Source organism: Colius striatus, chromosome 6 (assembly GCF_028858725.1).
Source record: "Colius striatus isolate bColStr4 chromosome 6, bColStr4.1.hap1, whole genome shotgun sequence".
In the NCBI taxonomy this organism is placed as follows: Eukaryota; Metazoa; Chordata; class Aves; order Coliiformes; family Coliidae; genus Colius; species Colius striatus.
The window spans coordinates 23,781,001-23,794,038 of NC_084764.1; the positions used below are offsets into that span (position 1 = coordinate 23,781,001).

General features: G+C 39.2%; 1 protein-coding gene across 1 annotated transcript in view; it reads left to right on the forward strand.

The window, feature by feature from the left end:
- Positions 1–13,038, forward strand: part of CCDC88C (coiled-coil domain containing 88C) — a 96,426-nt gene that overhangs the window by 7,531 nt on the left and 75,857 nt on the right. The window contains exon 3 of the mRNA XM_061997981.1: positions 458–566. Within this exon, the coding sequence (XP_061853965.1) occupies positions 458–566 (109 nt within the window). The remainder of the gene's footprint in view (positions 1–457; positions 567–13,038) is intronic.

Sequence of the window (13,038 nt, forward strand, 5' to 3'; positions counted from 1 at the left end):
CACTTCAGTGCATTTGCAGTTTGCACAGTGATCGTTGATGAAGCATTAATACCTTCTCTTGATATAAAATTCCAAAGCCAAGGAAGGCATAGTAGTCTTTCCTAGGCACGCTTCTCTTTATTTGAGGAAGATAAATCACTTATCAGAGACTGCTTTCATCTAATGTGCACAAACGAAATACACTTTTTTTGGAGGAAATATAAATAAGGAGGGGAGCTGCCCTGAGCTGCTGGGTGAGTTAGCCTAAAGCAGGTTACTTTATGGCACACAGGAAGATTTCCAACTTACACATAGATGCAAAGGCAATGAGTTTATTCTGTCATGAATTAATGTTTAATTATATCAGCACATTGAGTGGGTGAATTTTTAAGGGGTTTCCTAATGGTGTGTTATTGAGATGCTAAGTCTAGTGTTGAATAACTAGTAATACTTTTTTTCCTTTTTCCTCTTTTAATAGAGATCCTCGACCAACCAACCAACGTGTCAACAAGCATGTAAATAATGACACCTATCTTCGGGTTCAAAACCTGACCATCTTAGTCAGAAACATTAAGACTTACTATCAGGTGAGATTTCTGCTCTCTGCTCGTCGATCTGTGGTGACTGCTGTAATGTTTCAGCTAGTACAGGGGTGGGTGGCTCAAAGTCGCTTTCCACAGGAAATGGAGAGGAAATTGTGTTTACATAACATGGACTTTCAGCCATACTTCCATTATTAAGTGACAATACAGCTACCTCTTCTACCCCTCATGGCCAGAGGTTACTTCTCTGCCTCCGCCTCTTTTTAAAGGAGAAATTGTACTCAAAGGTTGTAATAGCACTTGGAGATGCACATAGTGAAAAGGCTTTTTTATGGTAGAGTGATGGGATGTGTACGTGATGAAGGGATTTGCTGAAGTTGGAATAATGGGTTTGGGTATAAAACTTGTTTGAAACAAGTAACCTTCTCTTAAAGAGACTGCCAGCAAATAAATCATTATGAAGAAATGTCTTTGATGCTAGAACATAAACCTCAAATTGGTGTATTGTTAATTAGAAAAAATGATTTTTCTGTTTACCTTGAAGTTCAACTTCTTATGCTGTGTACTTGTTTTTAGATTTTAAAGCAGTTGTTTGTCTGAGCTTCCCTAAGAGAGTGAAATGCAGGAATGACTGCAAATTCTCATAAAAGATCCCTTGAACTAACCATCAGTGCTCCTCTACTCTAGTAGTGCTCCCCTAAAACCAGGGTGGTGACAGCTTCTGCAAAGTTAGATACGTGTTGGATGCTGCTGGAAAACCATAGGAGTGAATTCAGTTACTCTAAATAGAGTTTCTATGTATGTGCTGTTTTGTATCATAAGACTCCTTAGTGAAAGGGGTAAATGTTCTACTTTTGCATATCTTTTGCCAGATTTGAATGCTGTGCAGTATCAACTAGTCTAAAACCACTAAGAGCTGTTCAAATGCTCTTCTGCCTATATCTCTGAATCATATAAAGGACAAAACAACTAAACTATAGGAGTTGATGTCAGTACCATCCTGGACACTTCATCTTTCCTGTACATATAGAAGAAACTCTATTGTGTTTGTCTTCAAAATATAGAAGAGATATAATGGTTACCTGCGGTAGTACCTTTTGATGCTGTTCTCTTCCAGAGCTTGCCCACGGCTGTTCTGTGTTAGTGTTACCACTCTACTTCGGGATTTGCTTGGGGAAGCCTAAAAGAGAGAGAGGCTTCTGAAAAAGTCTGTTGGGGTGGATGACTCATCTGGGCAAGCTCCACTGGCCTGTTAGAAAAATGAAGTTTTTAACTGGGGTCTGAGATGATGTAGGAAGGTATCGTGTTTCTGAAGACAGCTGACCTGTGTCCCAATTGTTGAGAACTGAAGATGCTGATGCAATGTAATATCATTCCTGAGACTTGGAATTTCCCCTTTAGAAATCACATTTGTTCATAACTAAAGGATTAAGGGTTTGGGCTTTTTTGTTACCCATGCAACAGTGTAAATGTATATGGAGTCTACAAGGAAAAAGAGCGATGTTTAAGGACAGGGACGGGACTGATCTTTCTCCCTCTCTTCTCACCCCCACAACATTTACTATCTTAGAGTCTGGTCCATCTGAAGCTTTTTATTCATGTGACTTCTTTGTCTTGGAGCTGATAATTTGACCTCTTAAGAATCTGATCCCTCTTCAGGTACTCTTGAGAAAGGAAAAGTCATTCACAAGCATGTGATACGTTGCATGATGTTTTGTTGACCTAGCTGTTGAGCTAATGATAATCCAATAAAGCTGGCAACAACTAAAATAGGTTAAGACACGGTGTTTTCAATGAGAAACAGCAGTTGAGGCTTGCAGGAGCAGGCATAACAGTGATATTCTTAGTGTACTCCAGAAATTAAGTTCTATGAATCTTGTAGCCTGAGGACTATATATACTGTGTGTAAACCAAATAGTTATGAGAGCAGAACATTCTTTGCATTTGGTCCCGAAAATATTAATTACAACAAAGTTTAAAATAAAATCATACTTTTTAGCATTTATATAAATCTTATTTGTTCTTGTCACAATCACATCTTCAGAGTAAATGCAAGGTCTTGATGCTAATCTGAGTTTCCCTTTCATGTGGTATGCAGTCTTCAACTGTCCGTAGTCTGGGAGAAGATAAGGCCATCTATGCTGTAGCTGTGCTCTGTGTGTCACTAGTGCCAAGTATAACAGCACATCTGTGCTAATGTCTCCATGAGAGATTTGGAGAGTTTCTTCTGTTTACTTGCCTGATGCAAGTAGTTTTTACTCGATTTTTCATTTTTCCCAAAATGGAACCAACTGGATGTGCTTTGGAATATGTTAAATATTGTTAGATCTTTTCTCTCCCAAACGTTTGAGATGTTTTTAAACAGGTTGAAGTTGTGGGCATTGCTTGACATAGTATTAAATGTATTAATGTAAGTTAAAGTGAGGGTAGTGTCTTACTGACTGAAAACACACAATCAAATTTGCTTGCACACTGGAAGTGGGAGGGAAAAGTTTCTGACAAACAATAGGAACATGAATTTGCTGTTTCCTCAAGAGAAACAAAAGCTCTAAAAATACAGTGTTGGCCTTGACGTTGCACACTCTTTCACTTTGTGGACCCAAGTCAATTTTATGGCTAATGCTGAATTTGGTAACCAGATCTCTTGGAATGAGGAAAATGCCAACTCATGCTTAATTGAAGGACATTGGTTAGGTGTAAAAGAATACTTATCCTTCTTTGCACTGTGCAGGATCAATATGATCTAAATTCATGATACTGTAAACAGTATTTTAGGAAGGTGATGTAAATGGCTACTTAAATTAACTCTGATATTCAGAAGGTTGTTAACATTTCAGATCATGTAATTGTCTCATGTAACTGTATTTAATATCAGATTTCTTGTATATCTGTACAGCTATTCTCTTTGTTAAAGCAAAGTTCTCATTAATACAGGTAATAGTATGTCAGAAAACAAGGACTGGTGTAATCCAAAAGACTGAATCTAGATATTCTTCACAGTATTGTGGCTTTTCTAATATCTTAGGCTTTGTTTGTGCTGGCAAGGAACAAACTAGGTTATTGGTGGGATTTGGCTTTTCTTTGAGCCATAAAGATCAATTTCTGTCTGTGCTTCAACAGGTGTAGCTTGTGAGAAGTAAATGCAATGAAGAAGCCTTTTTCCAGTTCAAATAACCTCTCGTTTATAGGAGTTTGCTAACTGAATTTGTTCATTAACAGCTTTTTAAAGAGTTGCCTTCTCACAACTTTCAACTGGATTGCTCGTGATTACTATGAAAAACATAGTGTCCAAGCTCTTAAAATGGGGAACAACATTGGTTGCTGTAGGCTTTGGTGATGTGCTGGTTTTTTTGATTGGGTACATACTTGTTATTGGTGGTGACAGCCAACATCTCTGCATTTTGTGCTCTCTCAGAGGTTGCACCTTTGTAGGTCTGTTACTGGCTTGAGAGGCCCTTCTTTTGAAACCAGGCAAATGAGTCATTTTGCTGTGGGAGCATTCAAGAGAATCTGTCATTAATTACATTTAATAACTGTTGAAGCATTGGTTCCCTGGAGAAATGGCTGGTCATAAAACTTCTGGATTTGGTGCCACATCTTGGAAAAGGGCTGAGCGTGGCAGAATGTGTTCATTGCTCAAAGTGTGAGTTTTATATGTCTCTTCTTGCTCAGACTGAATTAAGAACTGGAATTCTAAATGGCTTTGTAGGGAATAATTCAGTATAGAGAATTGCAGACTACAGTCTGTAACTGCGGTGAGGATGTTGATTGAAAGAGTCAGCAGAGAACTGAGTGTATTGGAGAAGAAATGCTCATCTGCTTCTTGCAGTTGCAGGTGTTGTACATCCTGGTCGAAGGGTGAAGTTTACCACATACTATGGCTAACCAGTGTGTATGGAACAGACTGGTCTCCAGCTGTCATCTGCTGCCTTGTGTTAGTAACAGTTTAGAAAGCTGGTCTTTAAGCCAATGCTGGTTAGCCAAGTGCAACACAGATGAAATTACCTTGCTATTTCTGAGATCTGCCTTCACTTTGAAATGCTTCTATTGTGATCTCCGCTAAGGATTATCTACAGCTCCAATTAAATCGGCTTGAGAACAGTTCAGGTGTGACTACTGCAAGACTGAACGATGACTGGCTTCTCTGAAGCACTGGTGAGCCTTGTTGACAGTTGTTATGGCCTTAATTCCCCAGAGTCTTGTGCTTTTTCCAAATGTCAGGTATGGCAACTGTCTTAATAGTGATGTGGCACTACCCTTGTTTCTGGCACAGTTTTTGAAGAAGAATGAGACAATGAAAAAATGAACAAAAACCCTATTAAGCTGCAACTTTTTGTACAAGAGCTATTATTGTTGCTGGTGCTGTCACTTCTGATGATGGAAGTAGAAAGACAGAAAATCTGGGGAGTATTGGTATTATACATTTGCCATGCTGTAGAGAATATCTGAATACTGTAGGTGTTGGTTCTTGAAGTGTCCATGTAAGAGCAGCTTCCCTGATGTCTGCAACACTTGGAGAACACGCTCATACCTACAGAATTTCAGAAGAGCCTAAGGCATGCTGGCAGGGAACACTTTGTTTTGCTGTGCTTCCTCTGCTCACGTGTCCATCCCTGGGTTTAGTGTTTTTCTAAGGAACTAAAAATAGTTTCAATACCAGTTTATTAAAAAAAAAGAAAGAATCTCTTTTGATGTCAGTTAGTTTTCTAACCTTAAAAAGTGCCAGTATATACTGTACTCTCAAGCAAAAACTCACACAGAATCACAGAATCTTAAAGGTTGGAAGGAACCTCAAAAGATCATCCATCTAGTCCAATCCCCCTGCCAGATCCTACAACTTACATGACGAACTTGAGACTGATGGAGAGAAGAGTGGGATCATTCCTTGCCTAGTCTCTGCATGGGTATTATGGCTGTATCTGCAGCATGTGGATGAAAAATGCTTTTGGAAGAAATCCTGTTGTGTGGTCATGGCTGTATTTTTGTTGCCTATATTCACTGCAGTTGTGACCACTAAATACCTAGCTTTATGTTTCTAAATAGGCTGGAAATGTATCTTCATTAAAAAAATTAAAAAAACATATTTAGAGACAGTTCTGAGGGCATTTGTGACTCTGTGCCCTTCGCAGCTCCAATTAGAAACTCATAATCCTTAGCATTTCTATTAAAATGAAGGTGTGGGGGAGTAAAGATGAAACCATTCACTGTATTTTTAGAGACTATATCACTACAGATGTTACCCTCCACACATCTAAACTCATTTAGCTGGTCTCAGAGATAATGGTAATCAAGGATGGCTTACTCTTAAGGTGTGTTTCTTCATACCTATGTCCTTCTCATTTTCCTTGGCTGCTGTAGTTTTCAGTAAGACACGTACAAGAAGCAGAGTTTTTATCGGGCATGTTTAAAGGAGTTGGCTGCCTGTTTGACTGTAGCTGTGAGTGGTTTGGTGCTGAGAATGTCTCTAACCTGTGGAAAAGAGAGACCATTTCATCTTCATGCTGGGGCAAAAGCTGGTTCTGCTGGTGAATCAGCAAAGGTCTTGCAATACCAGTAACTTCCAGATCAACAAACAACTCCTTCTGTAGTTGAAGCATTGAAGCAGTTTTAGAGCTCTTGACTGGACTGCAAAGCAGAATTCAAAGTTGGAGCTCTGGGCTTGTGCACAAGCTATAAATAAAGTTCTGGAAGTAGCAGTGTCCTCTTACTTGAGTTGAATTCTTTCACTGCTAGGCAGACTGATTCTAGTAGGCTAGTAATCGAGTCCTTAGCAAAGTAAACACTAAAACACTAGAAATGCACTAGAAATGAGCACACTCTTAAGCCAAAAAGCATTTTTCTATTCTGAAGGAGAGAGTTTGTACCTCCAGTGACCTACTGAATTAGATTAACTTTTTTTTGCTAGCCTTGTCCATTTGGTGTGTTAAAGTACTGTATGCCTGGGAGACTGCTTTCCTTTGATCCCCTCTTCCTAGAGATCTTAATATATCAACTTGGCTTAGGGGGAGCATTTCCTCATCTTGAGCTTTAAAGTCCAAGATTATTAACCGAGAATGTCATCTTTCTCAAGAGCAAGATACCAGAAGCTTCAATAGATAAGCTCTTTCTAATTCAAATACTCTGTTGATCTCATGCACTCTTGTGTATATTCTCCCTTTTCTGAACAGTTGAGTGGGCTGTATGCATTCAGTCTCCTCAGTTGTTTCTGCATAGGCAATTGTATTGTTGCACCTACCAAAGGTAGCATGGATGTTCTCACATGCCTTAAGTTACAGCTTAACAAAGAAACATGGGTGAGCAGTCTTTCACAAATCCACAATGAATTAGTAAGATAAGTAAGTTACTTGTAAGATACTGTTGTAGAGATGCTCTGTCTATCAGTAAGGCAGCGGATTAGTATGGGAGATTCTGCCACTGGCAAAACCTGAGGTAGGACCTTATTGGCTCTGTATTTGTTTCCACTTCTGTTCTTCATTTGACTTCTGTAGTTAGTACAAACTTGCTACAGGCACAGACTGTCTATATGTATTTATCCATTGCTTAGCTTAACAAGGCCGCCTTGGATCTGCAGTGACAAAAGTGTTTAAAGTTAGGTTTTCTGTTATGCAGTAGCACGATCATGAAATCTGAGGGTTGCATGTAAGATGGGTATTGTGAAGCTGTTCATGTTGCAGTGTGAGTGCAGGACAAGGGAAAGATTGACCTTGGCACAGGGATTTGGGGAAACACTCAGCCAGTGATGTTAGCTTTTGATTTAGCCCTTCACCTGAAAATAATGGTACTGCTCTGCTGCAAGTGGAATGAATGTAAGAATCACAAAGATCATGATTGGTTTTTATAGGTCCTGTTATCAAGTATTTCAGTGAGAGTCTGAGACAGGTGACTCATCAACTACCAGTCAGACTGTCTGATGCCTTTTTGATGAGAATTGTTTTGCTCATTTCCAGAAGAACTAGATAAGCATTTTGCCCCAGAGCTGAAATAAGTTTCTGCAGAGGTCGGTTTTAAAAGTTTTCCCAGGTTGGTGAGAGCTACCGTTTCAAGCAGCTAGTAGTGTGGTGTTGGACACCAGATTGAGATTACTGGCTGTCATTCTAGGATACGTTTCAGTTGATACATTGAATTATGTCTGGAAGTTTAATGGAGGACTGACCTTAGAGAGATATATTTTTTTTCCCTGAGGCTCCACATGTTTTTTAATGTAGAATGAAGTAGTGATCTGAATCAGATTGAAGAGAATAGCTTGGCTTTTAAACTTCTTTATTGCCTGTGATTTCCTTGAGCTAGAATATGGGAAAGGGCAGAGTAGGCCGGCATGTGTCTATGTAGTCTTGTCTTTGTTTTGCTTAGTAAGCTAGAGGAGTGTGGATTCATTGTGCAGACAAATGAAGAAACTGAGCCAAGAAAAGAGAGGAGCAGCCTCCTACAGTAGGGAGGTAAATGGAGGTGACCTGTAAAAATTTTACAGCATGGAATAGCTGTTTGGTTCCCACAAGATGGAATTTATTTAACCTGTGATGTGTTAATTGAAAACTATTCTTGGGATGTGTACATTACAGAATGTATCCACTGTGTCCTTTTTATGGCTTAAAAAAAGGTAATTTGTGTGTGTGTGTCTTAATGAGAGCCAGGGCCTAATGTTAATCTCCTAGACTATTGCTATGATTACCAATGCTAAAACCACAGGGTATTTCAGTCCTCTACTATGTATATATTTTTGGATATTAGGTTTAAGACATGGCACTGTTAAGACAGTCTTACCAGACAGCCATGTTTAGTCTTGCTGTCTAAATTTCAAGCAAATATCCCATCTTTGTGAGCTGAAATTTTGCAAAGGAGGGAACCAAGTTTTGTAGAGCCTACCAATTTTGGGTAAGTTAGAAAATAGCTTGCATGCCACTTAATTATCAGTGCTATTTTCAGCTATATGTTTGCTAAAAGATCATACTAAAAGAGTGTTAAAGGTTGCTTTATTGCTCATGTTTCTGTAAGGAATTCCATGTCATTTAGTGCTTTTTGTTCAAAAGTATTTGAAAAGACAAGAAGATGAATTCCACAAAGGTATAAGGTATGATGGGGCAGTCTTTTTTCTGTGGTGCTCAGTGACAGAACAAAGAGTAAGAGGCACAGACTGAAACACAGGAAGTTCTACCTGAGCATGAGGAGAAGGTTCTTTGGTGTTCAGTTGAGGACGCCCTGGGACAGGCTCCTGGAGAGGCAGTGGAGTCTTTTTCTCTGGAGGTTTCCAAACCTGCCTGGACATGTTCCTGTGTAACCTGATCTGGGTGAACCTGGTTTAGCAGGAGGTTGGACTGGATAATCTCTAGAGGTCTCTTCCACAAAATCTTAAAGGTTGGAAGGGAACTTGAAAGATCATCTAGTTCAACTCCCCTGCCAGAGCAGAACCACCTAGAGTAGGTCACACAGGAACTCGTCCAGGTGGGTTTTAAATGTCTGCAGAGAATGAAACTCAACAACCCATCTGGGCAGCCTGTTGCAGTGCTCCCTCACCCTCACAGTGAAGAAGTTGTTCCTTGTATTTCTTTGGAACCTCATATGTTCCAGCTTATATCCATTGCCCCTTGTCCTATCACTGACAACAGCCTGGCTCCATCCTCCTGACACCCACCCTTTACATATTTGGAAACATTGAGGTCACCCCTGAGTCTCCTGCAAGCTGAAGAGCCCCAGCTCCCTCAGCCTTTCATCATAAGGGAGATGCAACACTCCATCATCTGTGTGGCCCTGCACTGAACTTGCTTCAGCATCTCCCTGTCCTTGAACTGAGGGGCCCAAATCTGGACACAATATTCCAGATGCAGTCTCACGAGGGCAGAGTAAAAGGGGAGGAGAACCTCTCTTGAACTCTTCCAACTCTGACCATTCTGTGATTCCATGATATCCCAGTTGTTATGTAGATTTTTCAGATGAAGGATTTAAAAAAAAGAGGTTAACTCTAAAGAGCAAATAAAGCAGCAAATTAATGTGTGCTTACATTACACTTTAGGCAGAATGAGGGATTTTTATAGTTGTTGAGATGAGCTTTTTGAATATGAGCTCTGTGTCAGCTGGCCTCTCCCATTTTCCATTATAATTAAGAGCTGGAGCTGAAGGGAAACAAAGTGTTTAAATTCTGCTGGATCCTCACATCACATGTCCAGTAAAAATGCTTATGAAATCTGCTCATCAGACTGAATTGGCCCCTGTGGAGCTGTCACTGTCTGTTCTTTTTCATAATTAGCATTATTAAAAGGCTCTAGGTATTTAACTTGGTTTTTAGACTTACAATGACATTGTGAGTGCCTGTTAGGTGATCAAGGTAACTGTGATAGACATCAGCTCCCTTGGGGGATGGTAGGAAAGACTTGTGGCCTTTGCACAAAGGGAAAAATTTGTATGAATTCCATTTGAATATATTTCTGTCCTCTACCTATGATTCAGTGGTTTACTAATATTTTTAATCTAATAGGTAGTGCTTTTCCTCTAGAAAAATCACCTTTGATAACTGATTTCAAAAACATCTAAGTTGTTTGATGTAAGGTTGAGAAGCAATAGGAGAAAGGTGAAGTCCATATGGCTCTCTGAAGAGATTAGTTTTGTTTTAAATGCTGATCCTGTCTGTGCTATAACCAATGGAAAGATATCTGTAAGGGAGTGCAGCATCAAATTTGTATCACAGAAAGACCAGTTTGGTGTGCAGTGTGTGTTAGAAGAAAAGGTGGTGGTACTGTGGTTAATGCCTGGTTTATTTTGGAGCAGGTGTGTTACAGTAAAGCTTAAGTGACTGGAGTCCTGTGGGAGGCATAAGCATTTACTGGTAGAAACTAGGAGGTGAATTTCTTCTTAAGTTTTGATATTAAATGCAGAATTACTATGTATGTTAAAAAGCTCACTTTTCAGGATGGAGGTTCCAAAGAACATGAATCACTCCTGAGAATTAGTTGTCTTTAAAAGTAAAACATACTTGACATTTTCTAAAAAAACAACCAAACAAAACCCTTCTAATTTGGCAAGTTACATGGAGGCTCTCAAGGCTGTACAGTTACTTCAAAGCAGAATTACAATTTAACTACACAGAGTTGCCCTTCAGTGTAATAGATGTCTTAAGATCAAAATTGAAGTGACCTTTCAAAAAAGTGGGGGGGGGGCCCAAGCCAAAAATCTGCACCCTGTGTGTTCTGTGTTTGGGGTTTTTTTTTCCCTCCTGCAAATGAAAAAGCTGTGTGTCAGTGTTAAAGGCTTTATCTTTGTTTTCGAAGTTTGTGACAAAAGCTTATCTGAGCAGCACATGGATGTATCTTTACAGTTTTACATTAAGAAGGAATGAGTCCGTAGCAGAGGACCACAACAGCTACCATTATTAGAAGCCTTGCTTACACTTCAGTGCTCTGGTGCTTAATCTAGCTCCCAGCTTCCAGTCATGCAGAAGAAACTAAACCAGAGTGCTCTGTTTTGATTCTCAAACTCATTTGAGCTGTCCTGCATTTCTTCCAGTATGTGTTTCCTTTGTAGCCTGAGCCAAAATCTTGATTGGAAAGGTGATTTGATCTCCCTTTTTCACCTAGTCTTCTCTTTTTAGAAATTGCTAGGTCCAAATTGAAGTGCAATTTAAGGATTCAAATTTCAAATAATTCATTATTACTTGAAGACTTGTCTGTGTAAAATGCAGCTGCAGTTCAGCCTCTGGTTTCTTAGAGCATCTCAATTCACTTGCAACTGCACTTCCTTTGTATGACATAGGACCTGATTCTGTTGCGGCACTGACTTTCTTGGACTGATTCAATGGAAATTTAGGTGCTGAATGTCTTGCGTGGTGGGATCTTTAAGCAGTTTTGCTTGGTACTCTTGCATATTGTAAAACCAGAACTGTGTGCCAGATCATGGTTTGTTTTGGCTCCTCTCCTTGATAGCGTATTATGGCTTTTACCAGTGTCAAGGTATTTATCACATTTCATCAGTGCTTAGAGATTTTGCAGTGTTTATGGCAACCACTTGAACTTCTGCAGCAGGGCCCATGCTGACTTGCTTTTGCAGTCTTGAGCTTAGCAGGACACCTAGCTTTGGAGGCTGAGTGCTCTGCCAAACCTGCTGGTAAGAGAGATGCACTCAGATGAGAGAGCTGAGTTGGTGTGACAGCATAAAACGCAGTTGTTTTTGAACTGCTCTGCTCTTCCAGCATGCAGACTTTGCAGTCAGATCTGTATGTTGTCACCTGAAGGACAAAACATTTGAAGGTTGGGTTTTTTTTCAGTTTGCTTATGAACAAGCAGAAATGCACTTATAACCAATGACTTCAGAGTCTCAAGAGGTTACCTTAGTTATCAAATACATTTTTTAAAAGCCCACAAAAATCAAACCACCTTGATCTTACTGATATAATTATGCAAGTCTCTCCCATCAGGTTGGATTAATCTTAATTCCTCAAAGTCTTTTTAAGTCAAGAAAGTTAATAGTGAAGGGCAATTTATTTTTGGTTGTCTAAACACTGTGGAATGGTTCTTGAAATGCAGTAAAGTTCCCGATTTCTTATTTTTTTCTGTAACAAGTAGCATAAAATTCCTCACAAAGGGTACACCTCCTTGTATAAAAAGTTTGCATCAAAGACTACTTTTTGAACTGTAGATTTCATTACATTTGAGGTTGGGTTGTTTGGTTTTAGTTTTTTTGTTGGCTTTAGTTTGATTTGTAAGTAAGAGTAAATGCACTCTGCAGATATATACTGTGACCTTACAGTTGCTTCCCTGTCTATCTTCTTTGTCTACTGATGCCAATGATGGAGTGTAGTTGACTACCGCAGTATTATTCTGCTGGGGTATGTACAACCATGGATGATAAGCAGGACGATAGGCAGGCTCCTGACTAATGTGGTACAACAAATTTTGAAAGGGACAAGTGCGCAAATCTGAGAGAGACATGAAACTCCTTTTCGCTATGGAGATTTGTTGAATTGTCATAATGAAGTGTACTTGAGTGTAAAGGAGGATAGCCGAAACTGGGAAAAAATACTGCTAAGTATTTCAAACGAGTCAGTTCACATGTAAGACTGTTTCCAAGGTGTTTAATGCAACAGTTGTTTAATATTTCAAACATAAGTCTGATTTCACATTAACAAAAAATAGATGTGAATAGTTTTTAACTGTTTTTCATACACTGTGATAATTTTAACTGTTGTCTAATTCTACTTTTAATTAGGACTAGGATTCTTCTTTTTAAATCCTCTTTCTTAGCTGCCAGATGAAATGTTTAATTTAGCCTGAAATATTTTGTTTGGGGCATTTGTAAGAAAAGCAGAAAGGCTAGTTTTGCAGAATGAGAAAACTGATATCAAAGAATGTATGTGTATCTTTATGAAATAGGTTAAGAATATGAAACCAATTAAATGGAACAGTTTTGAACAGTTGTCAGAGGAAAAGACTAAATGCCCTGACCCTAGAATACCTGCACTCTAGATGTTAATAGATTTACTTGGGAGAAGTATAAAATCTGCGATGTGATCTCATTTGCTGGGTTCATAGCA